General features: G+C 46.5%; 1 protein-coding gene across 1 annotated transcript; it reads right to left on the bottom strand.

Moving 5' to 3' along the window:
* Positions 1-1,117: 1,117 nt before the first annotated feature.
* On the bottom strand, positions 1,118-22,139 carry GATA6 (GATA binding protein 6). Its single transcript, XM_050971174.1, has 7 exons — positions 21,945-22,139; positions 19,698-20,617; positions 16,162-16,328; positions 12,703-12,828; positions 11,304-11,391; positions 11,072-11,178; positions 1,118-2,735 (listed from the first exon to the last, which is right to left on the bottom strand). The coding sequence occupies exons 2-7, from the start codon at positions 20,596-20,598 to the stop codon at positions 2,568-2,570; spliced, it is 1,557 nt and encodes a 518-aa protein (XP_050827131.1). The 5' UTR covers positions 20,599-20,617; positions 21,945-22,139; the 3' UTR covers positions 1,118-2,567.
* Between the last annotated feature and the right edge of the window lie 15 nt (positions 22,140-22,154).

Below are 22,154 nucleotides of genomic sequence, written 5' to 3'. Positions count from 1 at the left end.
TAGATAGGTACTTATTTCTGTAAATCACCAGGTCCAAACCCACATGGCCCCAGGGCCAGCAGGGCTGGGGTACCTGGCTACATTAACCCACAGGTAGCCAGGACCTGAGGTGGCCCAGCAGTGAGCATGGCATGAGAACCCCACCAAGAAGGGCGAGTGATGCCCACTCCTGGCTGGGCACAGCAGCCCAAACCCCAGGCAAGGCTCAGCCTGATCCTTTCTTGCTAGGATCAGTTTTCCTCCTGCGGCTGTGCTGCAGCATTCATCCCATGGTCCTCACAACACCTCTGGCATAAGGAGACAGTCCCAACTGTCAGGTTTGGAAAACCAAGAGGCAGATTCTTGGCTGGTGCAAGCCAGCATAGCTTCACTGGGGGCCAAGGAGCTACCCCAATTCACCCCCAAAAGAAGGTTTGGCATAGAGAGACAAAGGAACACACTGCAGCCTCTCCATGGGTTTGGAGGTTGGGCATTCCCAATCCAACAGCACTGCTGCCATAGCTGGAAATCACACCTGGCAATTAGTCTGGCCCCAATGAACCGAGCAATGTAGAGAACTCAGAGCCACTAAAAGGTTTTCCACTTCCCTTAGTAGCTAAAATCCACTGTCTTCTCTTTTCAGCAGCAGTGCCTTGAGTTTTTGCTGCCCTTCACCTTTGGCACAGGAGGATGCCAGCAAAGCACTCAAAGCTTCTGCCATTTAGCAGTTACGTCTGTAGTGGGTAACATTCTGATATTTGCCTACTCAGGGAACGTGGGTGACACCCTTTAGCTATGGTGTGAGGGGCAAGCAAAACAATGATAGTCCTCACAGGGCATGGGCTCAGTTCCACAGACTTTCATCACAAAAATCTCATGTGTGCCCTGTGTTGAGGAGCCTGTGTTGGTAGGTGGAAGCCTTAGTTTTACAGATCATCAGAAGATGTAGTAAGGGGAATTGCAGAAAAAGCACACAGTGCAGACTTAGGTAGGCAGAGCAGGCACCTCAGCTGGAGGCCTTCCTTGCAGCCATCAGACATGCCACCTGTACCAGGTACATTTCCATAGCTTTTAATGCAGCTTAACAATTGTGTTGGAGACAAAGGAAAAGGCACGCTGTACAGGAAAAAAAAAAATCTAAAATGATACCCTTTTATTTGTAAAGCTCTGATGAAACAACTTTCCAAATGACGTCCCACTTAAAAACCAATGAAAACCAACCTAACTATGCATCAGTCACACTATACAGATTGCATCCTACATTTTCCAGATGCCTAGATATCTTCTGTAGTATTTACATATGTATCAGTTAGGTAGTAAAGTTTCATTGCAATTTGTTTCTTTCCACCACACTCTTACTCAATGGCAAAAAAACCCCTTGGAGATGCATTTGCATTTTTGTACAACACTTTGGAGCAAATGGCTAGGGCAATTTTCCTGAGAGAAGGCTTGTTCTTTGAAACTCTTGCTTTAACAACTGGAATTACAGAAGGTGGATGCATTTTTGTTGCGCTAAAAAGCCTAAGGATGCCTAGTTAAGTTTTTCTTTTAAATTATTTACGTACCATTAAGTTAAAATGTTTACATTCATTCATTCGTATAAAAACCGTTGTTAAATCTTATGCAAATGATTTAACACTGATTGCTGCAACGCAAATTGCACTTCTTTAAAAAAATTATTGTATATATGGAAGAAAAATATCTGATTGCTACCCTGTTTACAAATTCTGACTGACTCTACACAGTTCAGCCAGGAAATATGGACTTTCATAAATCTCAGTCACAGTGTACTTTAAAAGTTACATCTCAGTCTTGAAAAGTGAGTAAATATTTTAAACCAAAAAACACCAATCCCAAAATCTCCTTAACCAGCTGGACCTTGTGGGACTTGTACCAAACGTTGTGATTTCTTCCAGGGATGTAGCTGGGCTCTGAAGAGCAGAGCAAGGCACGCTGAAGATGGAGAGCACAGAAGGAGAGGTCTGACGGGGCGAAGACATCAAATCTTCAGTGCGAGAAGTCTGTGTCAACTCAAGCTGTAAGCACTTCTGACACTCATTAAAAAGTATCTCACTATCTCTGGCAATTAAAGTCTTTGCTACTCCCTCCTTGACACTGACAACTTCCACCAAATTCTTAGGGAAAAAGGCGATGAGAGAGTGAAAACAACTATATAATCAGAAAGGCAGCACTGCTGGGTAAGTTGAGGATGTATTTCTGGAATCTATCAATAGGTGTGGGTTTATCTCTTCTTTTTTTGTTGTTGTTTTTTCTTTTCCTTTTTTTTGTTTTGGTTTTTTTTTTTTTTTTAGGGCAGCTTTGAAGGGGTTTTTTTGAGAGTGTAAGGCTGCATTAGCTATCCCCGGTGGTCATTTGCTTTCCCTACATTTTTCTTGCATAGTTGAGGAACTGGATGCTTTGGCAAAGCCTCTTTGGGAAGTAGAAAAACACCTCTGCCACCAAGGCTCAAAAACTGTTTCAGAGGAATGGTCTTTGCCAGCACTCTCACTGCCGCTGCGACCGCTCCACAGAGGAAACTGCGCGCAGATGTCCGGGGGCTGCCAGGATCCAGCTTCCCTCACACCAGGTCATGCCAGAGCCAGGGCACACCAGGGATCCTGTCTCACAGATGCTGTCACTTCGGCCGTGGAGCTCAGGCTGACTCCTGTGTACAGCCCATCTTGACCTGAATACTTAAGGTTGCTGCTTTCGGGACTGGTGCTCTCTCCGGGGCCAGACATCACCGACGAGCTCGCCTGCGGGGAGGGGGAGAGCAAAGAGAGACTCATTGAGCAGGTGAGCTTGGCACACACTGGAGTGTGAGAGCACATCAGGCCTCAAGCACAGCCATCACGACAGGATTTCTGCTCAAAAACAGGCTTTGCCTTCTGCTTGCCCCTGTGCCTTGAAATCCTGAAACAAAAAAATGTGTCAGCATGAACCCAGCCGCCCAGTCCTGCTGATGGCAGTGATGTCTGTGTTTGGAGAGGTAGAAATTAAACCATGTGATGGGCAGGAAACTTGGAAATCAGCTCATGATGAAGAAGGAAATGTGCATGTGTCCCACTGCCCCCTACTGAAAAGACACAGCTGCCAACACCAAAAAATGTGATCTGGGAGTGGTGGCAGCTCTATTTTTTCATCCCCATGGGAGAAGCCAAATACATCCTAATTCCCCAGGAGCAGATACGGAGCACCTTCTGGAAAGAGGCTTTCTTTGGGCTCTTCAGCCCTTGAAATGCTTAAAATTATTCCTGACCCTTCAAAACGCCAGCCAAAACCACTTTATCCCTGTAGGACTGGCCACTAAAGGAGATGCTCTTTTAATCTTCAGCGGAGAAGCACTATGCCTTTGAAGCAGGAGTATTTTTGTTCTGCTGACTGCACAAGACAACATGCAGGGAAGCCCTGGTAGGCACGGAGATGAACCTCTGAACCACGCTGGAATCAGTCCATTTATTTTAACAGAGAAATGGAGGGTTAAAAAGACAAAGGAACAATCATTTTTTCCATGAGGCTGAGCAGATCCGCTAAAGAGGAAGAAATCGCAGTGCCAGACGGAGAAGGGGCAACATTTTCACCTGATAAAGGAAATGTTTAAGAGCTGACTTCATGCAAAATTAACTCTTGGATATGTCAACTTTAAAGCCTTAATTTACTTGTTAATGGATAGTCTTTAGATGAAATTCCTTAAAAAAAAAAAAAAAAAGAAAAAACCCTATCCTAAACTGTGACTGCAGAAGCTTCCTGCCTGCTGTTTAAGTACGAAGTATACATATTTAATCATTTTACAAGAGTAGAGCTCTTGGCTCTCCTGGAGCTGTGCCAAGCGAGCAGTCCTGACATAGGAAAAGCAAGGCTTCATCAATTCAAAGGTTATTTCCAAATGGTGTGGAGCAGAGCTCTTTTTGCCGTGCTTAATCCAGGGAAAACCTCACCTTCTGAAAGAGATACTGCTAGAAGTCATTTTTGTCTGAAATAACCTGGGCTCCAGTATTTTCTTAACCTTTTATTAAAATGATTGACTGCCAGTATTCTTCCACCCCGTCATCCACCCTGATCCCCCTCCATTAGTCACTACCCAGAAATGTAGAGAAGGAAGGAAAAAAACGCTGTCCCCCAAAACCAGCTGAAACAGCTCTAATCCTAAGAGACAGGTTTTATCCCTCCCTTGAACATACAGTTGCCGAGCAGTGACAACGAATCTCTGTATCCTCTTTCCCTGTCACTGTGCATGGAGAATTCAGTGAGGCAGGTTCCATGCTAACCTTTGTATACAGCCCTGATCTTGCATCAGCCTGGCTTTTCAAAGCCTTCCTTTTATTTTTAATGCCTCAAACATTTCTGTTAGCACAATAGACATAATTTTTAACAGCTTCAGTCTCCCCACTGTGGAAGAAGGGTTTAAATTAGTTGAGCAGTGTTTGCTAAACCTGAGCTAAAAATACTAGGAGCTGCTTTGAAAGGCTCCCATTTGCCCATATTTGCCACTGGTGTTCTAGTAGGCAAATATCTTATCAGTACCTGTTTTTTCCGGGCTTGGAAAGTGTAATTCACCTTTTCCTGATTCAGCCCTACAAAGGTGGGGTGCAGGGACCCACAGTTTCCATATGGGGTTATCAGGTACCCCTCCCTCGGACACCCCAGAAGGGAGGACATGGAGGCACGTCCTGTTTGAAGACTGCCCATCCCTGCCTGTCCAAGGCCGGATTCTGGCTCTGTTGAGCCAGGACGGGCAGGACCCAGGCAGGACTGCCAGGCCTGGAAACCCCACCCCAGTAATGTCATGACAAATCCAGGCAGCTTGGGCAGCTCCCAAAGTGAGACATGGAAAACAAACTTTGGCTCATGAAAAGACAGAGTCACAAGTCTGTTCCTGAGCCTCCCTACCTTTGCTCTTACTTTTCCAGCTTTAAGGGATGAAAGATGACAGAAGTTACACTTAGTTATTAGAGGATTTTTTTCAGCTGAAATAAATAAACTAAACAATGCTGATTAAGATAATGGGGTCTAATTCACAGCTACTGGCTCTATCTATAAGAAGGTAATGACTTTATTTTTATTGGAATTCTGATAATAGATAACAGATAATCAAGTGAAGGTCAGCTTCCAGAGAAAAAATGAATGAAGTCCACTGGGAAGAGCCTGCCTCCCAAACAAACAGGGAGGTTGTGCTTCTATCTGCAAGCATTCTTCTTTTTACCCCAACCAGGAGGAGCTGGCCATGAGTCAGACCCCAGGCAGGTTGTCTGTGTCTGAGGTGGCCTTTCTGCATAGGACCTGCCCACCATGTACAGAGGAAGACCTCTGCCAGAGCCACAGAGACAACTAGATTGCACCCAAACCTGCCATCAGGACCTTAGAAGCAAATTAACCCCCACTAAAGCTGCTCCACATCAAAACCAGGCTGCTCAGGCTGTCCTTGCCAGCACTCAGGGAACAGCAGCATCAGCTCTGGCTGAAAGACTCCTGCTTTCTTCCTCCCACTCCTTCCTGCACCAGCTGCCCACCACAGAGAGCAGGGAGAGGGGATGGACACTTTCCCCTCTGGCCTTCCCCCACACCTCCGCAGCCAAGAGGGAAATGTGCTGGGCAAGATCAGCTGGAGGGGGGGTAAAGGGCCTTGATCTAGACCTTTGGTCTATCAGATAGACCTTTACTCTATCCACTTAACACGTTCAAAATGCTCCATGAATTTTGGACATTACATTAAGTCAGCAATAAGCTGGGTCTCAGCTGAGACTTTCTTCCTCCTCAACCTAATTTACTTTCGCAACACTTAAATGATATCTACAGTCAGTTAAAATACATTTGCAAAGAATTCTCTCACACATGAAGTGTTGGGGCAAACTGGTGGAGTCCCTAATTTTCCAGCCTCAGCCTCCCTGCAATAATGTCCATCCTCAAAAAGAGCACATTTTTCCAACGCTGTCACTCCCTGGATCCAAAGAGCAAGTCTTGGCACTGCAAAATGACAGCTTTTTTTACTGATGTAACGACCCTCTCAGTACACAAAGCTGTCATTTCTTTCTAGTCCAATTGATCCTTTTGTTTATACTGCAGACGTGTAAGTTTACATATCTTCTAATCTCTCCTTTGTATTATAGCAACATAAATCTGTGGTTAATACTTCATTAATTTCCTAAGGGAGGCAACTTCCAGCATGGCTTGGAAAACAGATGACCCACTGCTGTCAAGGGCTGTATGAGTAACTGTCTTTATTGCTTTGGCAATAAAACAAAACCAAGCAAAAGGTATGCGTCCATGTGCATATAGAATTTTGGGATAGAAGCAAAAATACTTTTTCCTTGCTGTTCCCCACTGAAACAAAAAAGCTGGACTGCTTCCTTCTGTTTGATATAAAAATGAATTGCCTTTTTTTTTTTTTTTGGATACATATACACAGAGCAAAGAAAATTACTCAATGTAAAAAAAAGACTCAGTGTATGAAACTGAGTGGGGAGAAGAAAGTAGCTTCCCATTTTGTCCAGGACTGAGCATTGATACAGAAGAGGTGAGAGACCAAGAAAAATTTAAACTGGAGTCCAGAGTATCATATCTCCCATCATACTGCCCTGTCTGCCATGCTCTTTGGTATTTTAGGTTGCTACGTTCCTCATGCCTCCTGTTGATCTTATTCCACCTGGTTTAGATAAATATTTACTCATACCAGGACTGAGGCACCGTGTTCCCATTTTCCAGGTGAAAGTCCTACCAACCATGCTGGTGAGCCTTTCTCATGGAAACTCTGTCCCAATTCCTACACAATTACTCCATTCAACTGGAATATTATCATCAGATAATCTGAAGGACCCCTGGGCATTCAGCTCCCCTATATCCAGGTGGTTAGCATATTGTTTTAAGAGGTTGAATCTCTGGTTCCTCCAGACTCTATGGAGGCTGATTTCCCTGTAGCCAGCACAAATGTCCTACCAATTTGCTGCCTAAACAGGAGCAAAAAACACCACCTCTAAACAGCTCACTCCTCTTCTTCTGACAGAAAAAAAGAGAGAGCAAAGGCAGGAGAAGCCATTAATCCAATCCAGCCCCATTTCTCCAGCATTTTGGAGACAGTTAAAACTGTGTTTTTCCTGCTAGCTCACCACATGCCAAGGCCATCTCAGTCAGTTCTCTCATTTCCCACCCTACAAAACTGAAGCACCAGTCCTGAACCACTTCTCAAGGTAAACCTCCACGGGAAGTAAGCACTAGTTTTTCCTCCTAAGTTTTTCTGTGTTGTGAGATTATGGTTTCTCTGAGAAAACTCCAAACTCTACACAAAGGACACAGGAGACTCTTCTGAAAGAAGAGTTCCCCTGGTGCTGCTGAGTTTTTCTGACATCAGTTGTGGCTCAAGGAGCCTCCATGTCCTGCGATAAGAAGCAGATTTTACAGCAGGTTTCATACTGCTTCTATCCTAAAAAGGGAATAAAGTCCTTCTGGTTATCACACTTGTTGAAGCCCCTGCATGGAAACGGATGGGTTTCCACTGCAGACCATGCCCTTCATTTAGCAATTTATTTGGTGGAGTTTTTCCCTGTACAGTTTCAGCAGCATCAAAGGGAGAGCAGGTATAGATGCAGATGCAGGCTGTCTGAAACCTTCAAGTCTTCTTTTTATGGGGATGTTAGGCAATTTCATATATCATGCAGCTGGACCCTTTCCACATTAGTAACACAGGACACCCAGTACTTATAGTGCTTAGGAAAACAGAAATAGGCCTAGATCCTAGATCCAGATGTGAATTTGGCAAATAGCCCCTTTACAATAGGACAACAAAACATCTCTGATCCAAACACTTCTACATTTTGGGATGTTTGAAATCAACTTTGCCCCCACAGCAATTCATTAATCGTATCACTTAAATGTTTAAACTTCAGCTAGAATGTAAAATCAACATTTAAGGTTCTTGCTAATTTGTCTCAGAATTGGCATCATATAAGATTCCCTTCGTGAAATGGATAGTCTCAAAGACACTGCCAAGAATAATTGCTGCCCTCCTCTTTTTCTGCCCTCCCTTCTTTATTTTACTTTAAAAGAGATAAAGAAAGGTAGGGCAAAAAGTGAATGTTACTGACACAAATGAATTCTGCTGAATTTCATTTCCATTAGATTTCTACATAACTGGAAACTTTTTTGGCAGCCTCCCACAAAAGGCATAACAAATTGCTTTTGTACCAGTAGAGGAATTCATCTCCTCTGTTTCATTTAGCAACAACATTGCTGTGAATTTCACACAACAGTTTCTAAAACGTCATCAGATTTCTCTGCCTAATGTCAATTTGGCATTTTCCCCCTCTTCACAGAATAAAGGCTAGAGAAGCAAAAACAGAGCAAAACAAAAACAAGTTGCCATGCCCGTTGTGTAAGGCACAGGAACAAGCCAGGTTCACTATTCAGGCAGGTGCCTGTTTTTCAGCAACATCACCAACACCACTGTCAGGAATCAACATTGGTCTTTTTAAAGTGACCAAAAATTGCAGAGCCTGGATTCATCCATCTGAGGGTTTGTTTTTTTTCCCTCCTCACATGAGCTGGAGAAAGTTATTCTCCTTGTGCAAAGCCATTGTCTATTCTAGAAATAATTACAAACCTTTGATCTATCGATAGATCAACTCAAAAGGAAAAAGAAAAAATAATCAAGAAAACAGAAGTCTAGCAGAGCATCTTTGCTTCAGCATGTGATCAGGTTTAAACGCTCTATAATGCTGACATCCCTTCACTCACAACAGCTTAAACAGGCTTTACGAGTTCTCAGTCCCTTCCATAAGATTTAGACTCTTTAGAAATTATTTTGCATCTTTGCAGTTAGTGATGATGTTCCCAAATTACGTCTGGGACAACAGGAGCCCATCTTGACAGCCACCACATTCTACTTTAAACTTCCAGCCTCCCGAGTCCTCATCCCTTTGAATTACAGATGCTTCGGCAAAGACAGAAGCCTGAGTGAAGAATGTGACCATGGCCGTGACATATCCTGACAACTACTCCCTTGGAAATCCTCTTTTCATTCACATACATCTGGGACTGGGGCACAGGGATGGGAGATCAGTAGTCCTTCACATAATTTGGGATGGAGTCAGAGGGATGCCCATACGTCTGGTTGCCACTGCAACTTCCTCTCTCTAGCGCATGTCACAGCCCCTCTCCATCACTTCCGTTCGCTGAAATCCTTCACGAGGGGGTATTTGGAAGTGCTTTGCATATGCAAGGCACATCTGATCAAATCATGGTGGAGAAAAGGCTATGCAGATGTTACCATGCTGCCTGCTGGATATAAGGGGACAGATTTTCCCAGCTGTTGCACAGGTGTCCTCTCCCAATCTGATCTACTGTAGAAAAATCAGGGAGAACTGAAGTCCTGTCACTGGCAATGCCATCATGTAACTAGGAGAAGCCTCAGGGTCATTCCTGGGAGCTGCTCCTAGTTGCTAGCAGTTCTCAAGGAGTCTTTTAGCCCTCAATCCATGCCCCTGCACCCCTCTCCTCTGGTACCCACAAACTCCATCTGGAAAAACCATATTAAAAATGGTACTACTAAAACTATAACATAAAGATTATTCATGACGTGTTTGATGTGCCCTTCTAGGGAGAAATACCACAGAAAGGAAGTCAGGTTTTAGCCAGCCAGGAAGGCAGCAGCATAGTGGAAATGAGATCTTGTCTATATGGCCTCTCCTTCCCCGAGCAGCACAAGGCTGTGCTGCCTCAGTCTAGCCTGGGATTGTGCTTCCATTTCTACCTATTACATAAATCTCACCACATTGCTCAGGATCTCTACTACTGCTTAAGGTAACACAAGGAAAATTTAAGGAAAATTTGGCTACATTTTTTTCCTTTGCAAATATCAAGGGAGAGCCTAAACAGTGCATAGTAGTTCCTTGGGAGAGTCTGAAACCCAATTCCTAAACTACAACAGGTCACTTTTCAGTTAGTGTTTCTCTTTTTTTTTGATGTGATCTGTTTATTTTACTGGATTGACAGGGTTTTCTCACGTCAAAGACAAGCCCTTTTAGTACTATGCTAGTCTCACAGGATCCAAACCCAAAATCCAGTGCCTCTGAAAATGGGTGGCCCTGTCAGTCCACAAACAATCGCATTTGCTAAAAAATGAGTTTTTCTTCCCCTTGTACAATGAAACTTTGTACATCAGAAATTAAACTATTGAAAGTAATTTGAATGTAGAAAATCCAAGACATACTGAAAAACAGCTATTATAAACAATGTCTTCTTTTCATTAATAAAGGCCTAAAGAAAGCCACATTAGAAAAGTTTCTCAAAGAAATGATGTGGCAGATTAAGGGATACAGGAGGCTGAGAAGTGAGTGTGGATATGGATAGGTACAGCCAAGGGGTTAGAAATTAATCTGCATTAAGCTTCACAAATTTAGCAGTAGTATTTATCACACATGCTGAGTGAAGAAAGGAAGTTTGAGATGGTTGGAGTACATGATGTAAAATAAGGATCAAAGCTAAAGCAAGGGATGATCAGCACTCCTCGGGTGCTTCTCTGGAGCTTGGTGCTGCCAGATGCAGAGCATCTGGCCCCTGAAAAACCCTCTGTGGGCAGGGGGCTGAACCCCCATGCACTGCAATCAGCAGGGAGCTCCAGCCTGGCTTCAGCTGAGTTTGGATCAGGGTTTAATTGCACATTTTAGTTTAAAACAAAAGCCTGTATGGTTTACTTCATACAGCAGGAAAATGTTTTTCTGGATTTTACCCTTTGGGATAATGCGTATATATATGTATATGTATAATTGTTTCTTGAAAGGATCAGTTGGGCATGTTTTATTGTCTTCTGTCCAAAAGAAAACCTTTGAAATGAAAGAACCTGAATATTTAAAAACAAGATGTCTGCGGTTAAGCTGCGGCTAACTATCATAAAAATTATATAGATCTTAATCAAGAAGGTTTGCAAAGTACTTCAGCTTGTCGTTCTGTTTACAGCTATATGTAATATCCTCCGAAAATCTTGTTCTAGTATCAGCTAACAAAACTGGAAAGTTTGTTTAGATTATTGTTCTGCTAGATAAGATAAAAGCTGTGATAACATTGCCCAGTGATCAGCCAGCCTGCGGATACAGACACTCACCCCGGAGGCTGCAGTCTGTGCGCCGGGAGAAGCAGTTTTGCTACAGTCATCTGAGTTAGTAGAAGACGTGGATGTCGGAGTCATAGGAACTGCAGTAGTACTGTTACCTGGAAAATTGGGAATTGGCATTAAAAATAAAAATTTTTCAGACAGAGAAGAGGAAAAAAAACCAAACAAAAAACCAAGACAACTACAAATGTAGCAGCTACACTTTCTTATATTTTATATTTACCGGAGCATGCCTTTGATTTATTTATATTCTTAGGTTTTCGCTTCCTCGTCTGAATTCCTTCTTTTTTCATAGCTAGAGGCCGAGGAACCTGAAAAAATTAAATTTCCACACCAATCACAGAGTTGCATATGTACTCTATTCAAGAATCAAAATGCACTACAAGACCAGATGTGATGTTGCAAATGTCTCTATAGCAAGTCAATTTTCTCTGGGTCACAGTACTAGTTCTAAAGAATATTTGCATTTTGTTTGGGCAAAACAACAGTTTGATTCAAGGGCAGTCATACCTGAATTAAGAAAATTGGGAAACTTTTTTTTCTCTATGCAAACTTCATAGTTTTTTCAACCCCTCAATCAATCCACAGGAAAACAGCACAGAAATAGGGAAAAACCAGCATTATTTGGCAGTAAGCCATAAGAAATTAAATTGGATGGGGTATATCTGATCCGTGATTTATTATTCCAGTCAGTTAGGAATTATCTCCAATGCCTGATTCTGGAAAGAAAGAATGTATATGAGAAAAAAAATCATCCTCATCCTGCAGACCAGCTCTGAAAACCAGATCATCACAAGGAAAAGTCTTAGGACAGAAGCTTTAGAATAGAAGAATTGACTTAGTATTTGTTCCTATAAGCAGGTCTGCCCACAATACAGTTTTATGGTATCTAAATTTGTATTTATATGGATAAATTTATATTTAAATGTGCTCAAAAATCATCTTTGTGTTCATCACAATGATAATCACACTACAAAAACACTGGCTTAAAATATATTTTAACACCATTTTGAGGAAAGAAAATTAATGTGTTTTCTATTGTTATAATATTTAAACCTGTGACATAATTTACATTTTATTGAAGGCTAGACCACGTCTCAATCATTCCTAATGCTCTTGCTCTTCAAACATTTATGCTCTACTGTAACACAATCCACAGGGGTCTCACCCAAAACACGCTCTATCACATTCAAGACAGAACTTTTTTTTACCCTGTTATTGCCCAACAAAGGCTGAAATTGCCTTTAAAGTTTTTCTGGCATAGCTATGGCTTGAATTACACCCTTTTGCTGGCATAGCTATGCCTGTCCATGAAAAACTGTCTCATTAAAGGTCTAGGGATTTTTTTCCCTACTAAAGAGCTGGTTTAAATTCCAGTGACAAAAACACCACTGCTGCTCATCCAGAGGTGGTTTCTTTATATAAATCTATTGAGAGAGCTCCAGTGGCAAACACATAACTAGTCAAAAGCATAACAAGCTAAAGTGGTACAACCATTTTCTGATGTCACACATTTTTCTGTTGCTCTACGCATTTTGCTGGCTGTTTTTTGGAGGACCACCCCTTCCCCAAAGCAGCATCAGGGCTGGCAGGGGATCTCCCTTGGTGGAGCAGCCACTCACCCCATGGAGCTTCATGTAGAGGCCGCAGGCATTGCAGACGGGCTCGCCCTCGGCGTTCCTGCGCCACAGGGTGGTGGTCGTGGTGTGGCAGTTGGCACAGGACAAGCCCATCCGCCGCGACGAAGGCTGGATGGAGGCAAGCACAGGCAAACACGGGTATAAACAGGTGGGCAGCAGAGAATGATTTATGCCTTTGTGGTTCTAAAAAGTCCTTTAACAAATGGCGGGGATGGTAGGAGCCTTTTTTTTATAGTATCTGTCAGCAACAGCCTGGAATTAGAACGGAATTATCCTCATATCAGAGTGGAAAGACGGTGTGAAGAGGTACCGAATGTCTTTCAACCCTGGGCAGTCACAGCAGAGGGAAAATTCTCATCTGGGAGCTGGTGACCAGAAGTCTGTTCAGAACACCAGGCACTGGGTCTTTTTCCAGCAGGACAGCTAGGAAATATCTCCACTACAGCTCCATTGAGCTGAACAGAAGGCACATCACTCCCGTGCCGCCTCCCCAGACAGTTCAGTGCTCTCTCCCCTGTATGGTGGGTGAAGAGGCAGCTCTGATCCTGCCGCTGATACTCCTGACTCATTGGAAAAATCAGCCACTTCAATCACCTGCCCTCGGTGGCACCACATCTGGGGAAAACTTTCCTGGGCATCCCAGGGGTAACACATACTACGGCATTACTTTCATAAAAAGATCTTTTTATCATCTCCCATTTTATCCTCATACAAAAAACAGCATGCCTGGGGAGTGTGTTTTACAGAGCAGAGCCTCCCTCAGCCAGCAGAAAAGCTGGTGGGTGACAACAAGTTCCCACTGCAAACAAGCCATTTATGACACTCTTCCGTGGAGTTTGGAGCCAAGATGAAGCAACTCTGTATCAGAAATAACCGTATAACCCAGAGCTTTATGGCTACAGGCTGTATATCATAAGTGAAGGCAGTCCTCATAAACATGTGAAATGAAGGTGAATGGGTTATAAAAGTCCCTGTAACAACTGATCTCTTTTACGTTCATCACAAGCAAAGAATTCCAGCTACATCATAAATCTAGTCTTTTTCAAAGTATCACATTGTCAAAAAAATACAAAAAAAAATCTGTGCCTAGCTCTGTGTCTGGCAGCTGAACAAGTTTACATGGAGAAGTCAGTTTTAGAGGATTGCATTAATCTTATTCTGACCATAAAGTGCCCATAACTGAAATTACTAACTTAAGGGTACAATGCCCTTCCTCTTGAATCATTTACTGCTGGGTTGTTAGACATAACTGGGTCACCTTTGATACCACAGGGCTGTCTGCCACTGGGGAAACCAATAAAAATGTTTTGAGAATGAAGAATATTCCAGATTAATAACCGAGTTTCTTGAATATTGTCTGTTTGAGTGTCTGCAGCAGTAAGCCGTCATTTTACACCACAGCTCAGAAAGAGCTCCAGATTAAATACAAATTTTGTAATCTTGAATCAGTAATCCATTATTAACTGCGCAGGAAAAAAAGCTAACCACCCAGCCAAGTGTTATATAGGCTGAAGTACACAAATACAGTTTTTAATCTCAAAAATCCAAGTACCATGAAAACAGAATTTTTGACCTAGTTATTAAATATGTACTCACACAGCGCTCAAATTATGCCCTCAACTCAATGCGTCTTTTACGTGATCACATTGAGTAAAAGAAAGCTGGTCGTAACACACATGCTTCTTTTTCTTTCTCTGCAAGTGAAATGCTGTCAGCTGTTTCACTCTGCTAAATTCTATGCAGCCTGGTCTGAACCTTCATACATTTTATTTCAATAGCTTTTTCTCATTCCCATATCTAAACAGACAGTGAGTTTTGTCATGTTTTGAAGCTAAAACGACTTTTCTGATGCAGGAATTTTATCAGAAACTTTGGGGCAATCTAAACATGTTTAGCTTTTTCAAAACATTTTCCCTTCTCACCTACATATTTCCAACTGTATGAACACAGAGTCATGGTTGATTTATAGTTATGGCCAGGGTACTCAGTAGGGATTGTTACACAGAGCTATTTCAGAGTTATTTTGCTGAGGTGTCAGACTGAAATCGGGCTGTAGTTTGACTCTGCTTTAGTCTTCTCACCCCCACCCCTCCCTCAAAAAAAAAAAAAAAAAAAAAAAAAAAAAAAAAAAAAAAATAGGACACAGAAATGCAACAAAAGGGTGTCATAGTTACTTGAAATCTGCCTTGGGCCAGAGTGCCACAGCAGTTCGGGCTCTGATGCTCTAGACAATCGGCAGATCTGGCCCCTCCGCTGCATCTGTCTCCACTAATGAGATAACACCTTGTGTCATGAAATTTACCTGACGGCCAGCTAGAAAAAACAGACACCTAGCAGGAGTAAACCTCTGGCTTAAAGTTAAATTAACTCTTTGGCTTAAAGAAAGATCATTAAGCAGAGGTGGGTTGGTTCCCAAGCGCTTACTGTCTGTTCCGACTATCGAGTGTTTGGGTCCTGTTTCCCCTCACTCCCATAAGAGCACTAAATTCAAACGGTTGTGAAATAAAGAACAGTAGGTGTTTTAGCCCAAGCAAAACAGGCATGGAGCAAAGCAGCTGGCATGATTGAAAGGGGCTTGAAAGGCTGATGGGTTTGATACACTGTCTCCATACACAAGGGTCCAAACATCAGCTTGGATTATAGTGGTGTGATTTATTGTGGCTCGCTCAGTAACAGCCATTACTGAAGAGCGTATTCTTTCTGTCTGCTGACCTCCACCCATATTTGCTAAACATAATGTACAGTTCCCACTTGTTAAATTTTCTCCTTGCCTATTCAGTGCCAACCTGAGTTATAAACAGGGGTTCTGGCTTGTACTATTTATTTCCCCCCCTAGTTTTAGGAGTATATTTTTAGAAAAATTGCCGCTCATTTCTTAGGAGTAAAACAAAACAAAGGCTATTATCATTGTTTAAACAATTGGTTTTCTTTGAATTATATACAAAACTTGCTTACATTCCCAAGGATCGAGCTCTCAGCAAACAAAGCAGGTCTGGAGAAATTCCTAGCCCTCTGAACAAACATTTTCCAACCTTGATTTCTTTTTTTTTTTTTTTTTTCTGTTGGAAATGTCCAACATCACCAGCACAAATTTCTTCCAAGACGCTGAATCCCCCTCACTGATGGGGCTCATAGCTCAAAAAGCCAGGCTGGCCCATGCCTGGTATGCAGCTCACAAGGGGGCAGAGAGAGATTTTGCCTGGAAGTGGGTCTGAAGCGGTTCCCAAAAGGCTGCCAGCCTGTCACCCCTCGCAGTGACCAGTTTGGCCTGCAAACCTGCTCAGGAGCCCCACTACAGTTTTGCAGCCAAGAGGATCACCAGGCTAATACGCTGATTGCTCTCCCCCATCTTTGCCCCAAATTTCTCCCTGGCTACAGCTGACTGGGGTTCCTTGGGGCAAAGCTCCTCTCGGCTCCCTCCTCCCCTCCCTCCCGACTCACCACTCTCTTTTGGGGCTTGATGAGGGGCCGGCTGAGACCGTTCATTTTGGTGTAGAGCCCGCAGGCGTTGCACAGGTAGTTGCCGGTGCCGTCCCTCCTCCACAGCGGGGTCTGGATGGAGCCGCAGTTGACGCACTCCCGGCTCTCGGACAGGTCCTCCAGCAGCTCTGGGGGCAGGAGCAGAGGGGAGAGGCGGTGGGGCACGGCCGCAGAGCCCGGTGTAGCCCCGCGGAGCGCGGCCCCGGCCCCGCCGAAACCCGGGCCCCGGGCGAGCGAACAACCAGCACTCGGAAAAGCAATTCCCCGGCAGCGACGGCGACCATGCGGTGATTTTTTTTACAAAATCCTTGGGTTTTTCTTTTCCTTTTTTCGGTTTGCTTGGTTTTTGGGTTTGGTTTGGTTTGTTGTTTTTTCTTCTATTTATTTAAACGTGCCAGAGCCGCTGCGGGCCCCTGCGGAGCTCTTGCCCTCCGAGCCGGAGCAGAGCCGGTGCGCCCCGGACACCGGCTCGCCGCAGGGCTCAGCCCCGGCCCGCCGTCCACTCCCAGAGGGATTTGACCCTTAGCAAATCCGCCTGGGGTCCGCTCCAGGGGCGAAATCCCCTCCGTGGTGCCCACAAGACAGAAAGGGAGGTGCACTTGCCTTTAGAGGGGAGCAGAGTGGGGAGTGAGGTGGCTGTCAGAACAGCCACTTCCAGAGCCACCCGGGGAGAGGGATATAAGGAGCTGCCGTTTTGCCCAGTATTCCCCAGGGTCGAAGCTTGGCAAGAACTTTTCTACCTTAACTCTTATTTTAAATGCCTCACAAGTACTAAAGCTTCTAGTTTAGAGGCAGCGTTTGGGGCCCTGGTGTGCCAAGGCAGCCAGGGGCAGTGGCTGCTTCGCCTTGGCTATTTGGTCAAATTAGAGCTGGTTTGTAGGAAACAGAGGAAATGGAAAAATAAGCGTTATTGTGCCTCCTGCTTTCATAGTTACTGAGCACTGAGAGGGGGGGAAAAGCGGGATAAAAGCCCGGGGGAAAAAAAGAAAAAGGAAAAAAAAAGAGAGAGAAAACCCACCTATAAAAGCTAATGCTTTCACCCATGTGAATCCCTGTTCTGATTCACCTCTCCATATTTCTATACTTCAGGAGAGGGGGGGAATAAATACTTGTTTTACATAGACTGTGCCACGTTGTGCAGAAATAATAAAAGCAGATGTTTGGATTTTTACAGCAGCTTTCGAGTCGAGTCTGGGAATGTATGTTTCAGACTCAGAGCTTCGTCATTGATTTTTTTATTTCCCTCTGCTACCTGCCTAAAATTCCTCATTGGGTTATTCTCTAAGGTTTCACTCTACAGCGAAAGAGAGCTCGTAAAGGTCGAGCAGCTTTGGAGACTGGGTTGCGGTGACACGGCTGGCCTTGAGCTGAGAAAGACTCGGCCTTTTGGCCCGCACCCACCCAAATACTTTTCTCTCCTCCCTTCGTTTGCGAATTATTAGGCGCTAAAGAGGAACGGGCACACGGCACAGTCCAGAGAGCACAGTTCAACTTAAGTTGTCAGCTCCTAGCTCTTAGCACATCGCTAAGATTTATTAATCTTTGCATTAAAAGCACCATTGAAGACTGTAATCAGAAAAATGTTTAGGACGTCAAGGACGCTGGAACTTAAATATTATTTTGTCTCGGCTATTTATTTTACGGCATTGCCTGTGTGCCTGCAGAAAGAAATTCTGCCGTGACAATATTTCTCGGGCATTTTCAAATATTTTTCCCCTTAGAGAGTGAGTACTACAATTTTTTCCAAAAAAAAACCAAAATAAAATTTTAATTTTAGACACTGTTTTAGCATCTCTAAGAGTACCGTTAAGAAAGCTTTATCAAACTGTCTAACATTTAGCCGTAAAAAATACATTTCGGCTACAATTTTCCCGCAATGTTGACACGGGGCAACGCGTGGCTTCGGCTTTGCTGCCGCTTTTTGCCTCACAGGAACAGAAAAGTCGCCTAGCCCCGGAGCTCCGGGCTGCTTCGCCCCGCGTTACACCGCGTTGCGGCTGCCCTGGAACCCGTCTTTTCCCTCATGGAAAGGCTAATCCCTACCCCTCCGGCCCCCAGCACCGGTGGGAGGGAGGAATAAGGGCGGGAGAGACCCGCTGGAGCAGGGGAAGCTGCCGTGCTCCCCGGCTGCCTTGACATTCCTGCCCTAGCCTCCTCCAGCGCCCGGCTCCTGCACTTCTCTGCTCCTTCTTACTCACCCCTCTCCTCTCCCTGCCGTAAGATTTTCCAACCCCAAGTCTCTCCCGACAAAATTTGGAAAAAAAAAAATAAAAAAACACAATTGATTTTTTGACTCTCCATCATCTAGTTCCACACTATAACTTTTAAAAGTTGAGTTTAAAACTCAACTGTTTTGTTACTCTGAGATGTGGCCTCTCCTATCACTGCTAAAACTGACTATCTTCCCTCTGTCAAGATATTAAACACCAAGTGGGAGGATTAAAATAATTAAATCTACATGGTGTCATCGACAGACGGGAGGAGCATTGTGTGTACAGCCCTACAGAAAGACAAAAATCCACGGGATAATTTTCTGCAACACTGCACTGGACGAGAAAATCACACTGTCTATAAAATATATGCACCTGGTAGGTAGTTTATGCTTAAAGTGAATGATGATCAAATCTGTGTGCGTACACATATTTACATAAATATGTATATATACATAATAAATATATGCAGAGCATGTATATATAAATACATATACATAGCCACACACACCTCTCTATAAACCTCTATTTATATATACATAAATTTATTCTAAAGCTGAAGAGATTGCAATAATCGTTAATCTTTCTACCTCTGACTAAATCATCACAGCTCAAACTCCACTTCTACAATTGATTTAATGACACCGAGAATCTCCTTAACTAAAAAAAAACAAGAATTGGACACCTCGGAAAAGAAAGCAAAACCCCTCAGGAGGTGCTGTATTTTAGCAGTTTATAAATTACGTTTCCTCATTCATACATGAGATTTTGCTTTGCTGCCTTTCTTTTTTAATGAAGTGTTTTATAGTTGAAATAATCCAAAATAGGTTAAGTGAGCCCCTGCAATTTTCCTTTATGATACGAGAACGATTAATTTGCAGTGAATTTGTCACCGTTTCTTGTCCAGAGGACCGCATTTAAGGAAAGCAGGAATGTACTGATTTGGAAAAATTAAAAATTAAGTTTACACCGGGCAATTCGTTTAGGATCTTTGGGTTGGTAACCCCGATTGCCATACTCCAAACAACGCCGGAGGTGCATTTTTGGAGGTGCATTTTCCCCTAACTCAACACAAACGACGGGAGTTACCTCTACTCCAGAACAGGCATGGTCCCGGGACTGCCGTCCTGACACCGACAGCGGGGCCGCCCCTCGCCAGCGAGCCCCCGGCCGGGACGGCCCTACCGCCGCTCCCCGCGCCCCCGGCACCCCCACCGCCCCTCCGGGGGGCAGCCCCGGCATGCGGCGACCCTCCCTGTCCTGCCCTGCCCTGCCCGCGGCTCCTACCTGCGCTGGGTGCCCGGACGGGGATGGGGGCGGCCCGGCCCTGGAGGCAGTGCAGCATGGAGTTCTCGAAGGGCGCCGTGGGCCAGGCAGGGGCGAGCTGCGGCCCCACGTAGGACGTGTAAGGCCCCGGGTAGGAGCCATTGAGCGGCCGGGCCAGGGGGCTGTACTGGTCCCTGGCGCCCAGGCTGTTGCTGTAGGCGCCGGGCTCCCGGGAGGCCCCGTTGGCCACCGGCGGGCTTGGGGAGTACGGGAAGCGGCCCGAGGGGTGGGAGCCGCCGCCGCTGCTGTACGAGGGGCTTTCCGCGGCCGGCTGGGACCAGACGGCGTGGCCGCCGCCCGGGTGGCTGGGCTGGGCCGCCCCGCTGCCCTGCAGGTACGGCAGCGTGGGCAGCATGGAGCCCACGCGGGTCGTGGGCACGTAGACGGGCGAGCTGGGCGTGGAGTGCATGAAGCCGCCCGGAGAGCCGTCGTAAGGCGTGGGGCCCTGGGCGGCCGAGATGGCGAGGGTCTGGTACATCTCCTCGGGCTGCTCGGCGCCGAGGGCGCTCAGCTTGGGGCCGCGGCTGGACCAGATCAGCTTGTTGGTTTGGTCTAAGTCCGCGAAGAGCAGGATGTCCTCCCAGCTGGGACGGCCGGAGGGGTGCGGGGTCCCGAAGTGCACGTAGGGGGCGAGCAGCGACCTGCCCTCGGCGGCGGGGGGCGGCGGCGGGGCCGGCCGGTGGCTGCCGTCGGTCTCCGGCCGAGAAGTCTTGGAGGATCCGCGTTCACCCTGGGAGCCGGAGGAGGAGGAAGGCGAAGGAGGAGACGGGCGCGGCTCCCTGGTCGCGAAGGGGCAGGAGGAACCGCCGGCGTCCGCAGCGCACCGCTTCACCGCGCACCAGCCGCCTTCAGCCACGGCCATCCAGGTCCCCTTCTAGCCGCTGGGTGTGGATGGGGAAGGGCGAGGAGGGGAGGAGGAGGAGGAGTGGAGGGGGGATCCGCAGGGCAGGGCGGGGAGGGAGGACACAAAAGAGCAGGGAAGTGGGGGAGAGAGAAATAATAATAACAAAGTTTGCAAACAGGACAGCCCGTCTCCCTCCCGTAATGAGATTCATCAGGGCTTATCTGGCCCCTCTGAGCGCTTAATCAGTCATGTCGCCTCGGCGCTGTGTTGTCCCTTACCCTGGCGGGAATGGGATCAGGCAGCCCAGGTCAAGACGAGCAGGGAGACGCCAGTCCCGCGGGGCCAGGGCTGCGGCTCCGGCCCCGCTTTCCGCACGGCGGGAGGGCTGCTCCCCTCTCCCCTCGCATCCCGGGCTGCGGATTTGAACATGAAGCACGCCGGGGCAAAGGTGGGCGTAAGGGCGTGGGGACAGAGGGGGGCGAGGGGGCATTTTTCCCTGTCTCTGCCCTTTCTTGGCTGCTGTCGTTGTTATGATTATTTCAATGAATGAGTCATTTGACTCGGTTCCACCGAGAAAACAATTAGTAAGGCGATCCCTTTAAGGTTACTTCGCCGGAGAGCGATGTTAGCTTTTCCGCGCATCGCCTCGCTTGTTTGCCTATTTCCAGCCCAAGGTCACGGAAAGGAGGAGGAGGAGGAGGAGGAGGAGGAAAGGGAAAGGCCCCTGAGGGACGGGAGATGCGCACGGGCCGGGCCCGAAGTGTGCTCGGAGGCGGCGGGACACGGACCGAGGCCGGGAGGGATGTGCCTGCCACAGGGGCCGGACCCAGCGGCCAGCCCTGGCTGGGGGCCTGCCCCGAGCCCCAGCACACCTTGCAGCGGTGACACCCGTCCCGAGCCGGGCGGTGTCAATTCGGAGCAGCCAGCATGAGGAAGGCCGGACAGACAGACACAGAGAGCCCGCTGCCCATCTCCTAGGGGAAGGGGGAGAAAGCGAAAGGGGACAGAGAGAAGTGACAGCAAGAGAAGGCGAGGCTCTCCGCTCTCAGCCCACCTCGGGGCACTCCAGATAACCACAGGCACCAGAATACAGGACACACACAGAGCCCCCTCGCAGATAGGCACCAAATACGTCTCTCCCTCCTGCGAGATAACTGGAAGATAAGGCTCGCGCAGATAAGAGCTCCAGGCAGCGGCATCGGATGTTTGCCCACACAGCCTCTCTCCCTCGGGCTCCCCCAGCCAGGGGCAGCCGCCGCCTCGCCGCGCTCCCCTCGGAGCTCCCGAGGGCAGAGAGGCAGTGGCAGAAGACCGAGAAAGAACAAGCGAAACCGCGGCGAGGCAAGGAAAGAGAGGGGCCAAACCTGATGCCGTTGCCCCGCATGGGGCCGGGGCGCAGGGCCGCGTCGGGCGGTAAATCCAGTGCGGCGGGGGCGAGTGGCGGCGGCGACTCCGGCGGCGGCGGCCGGCGGCTCATGTATAAAAAGGAGAGAGGAGGCGCCTCTCTCAGCCCTGCCGGAAAACTGCAGGCAGCCGGCCCTGATTGGGCTCGGCCAGCCCTAAACAAACACGGG

This window comes from Serinus canaria, chromosome 2, assembly GCF_022539315.1.
Source record: "Serinus canaria isolate serCan28SL12 chromosome 2, serCan2020, whole genome shotgun sequence".
NCBI lineage: Eukaryota > Metazoa > Chordata > Aves > Passeriformes > Fringillidae > Serinus > Serinus canaria.
The sequence above is the reverse complement of the archived record's forward strand: the minus strand, read 5'-3'. Positions and strand labels throughout refer to the sequence as shown.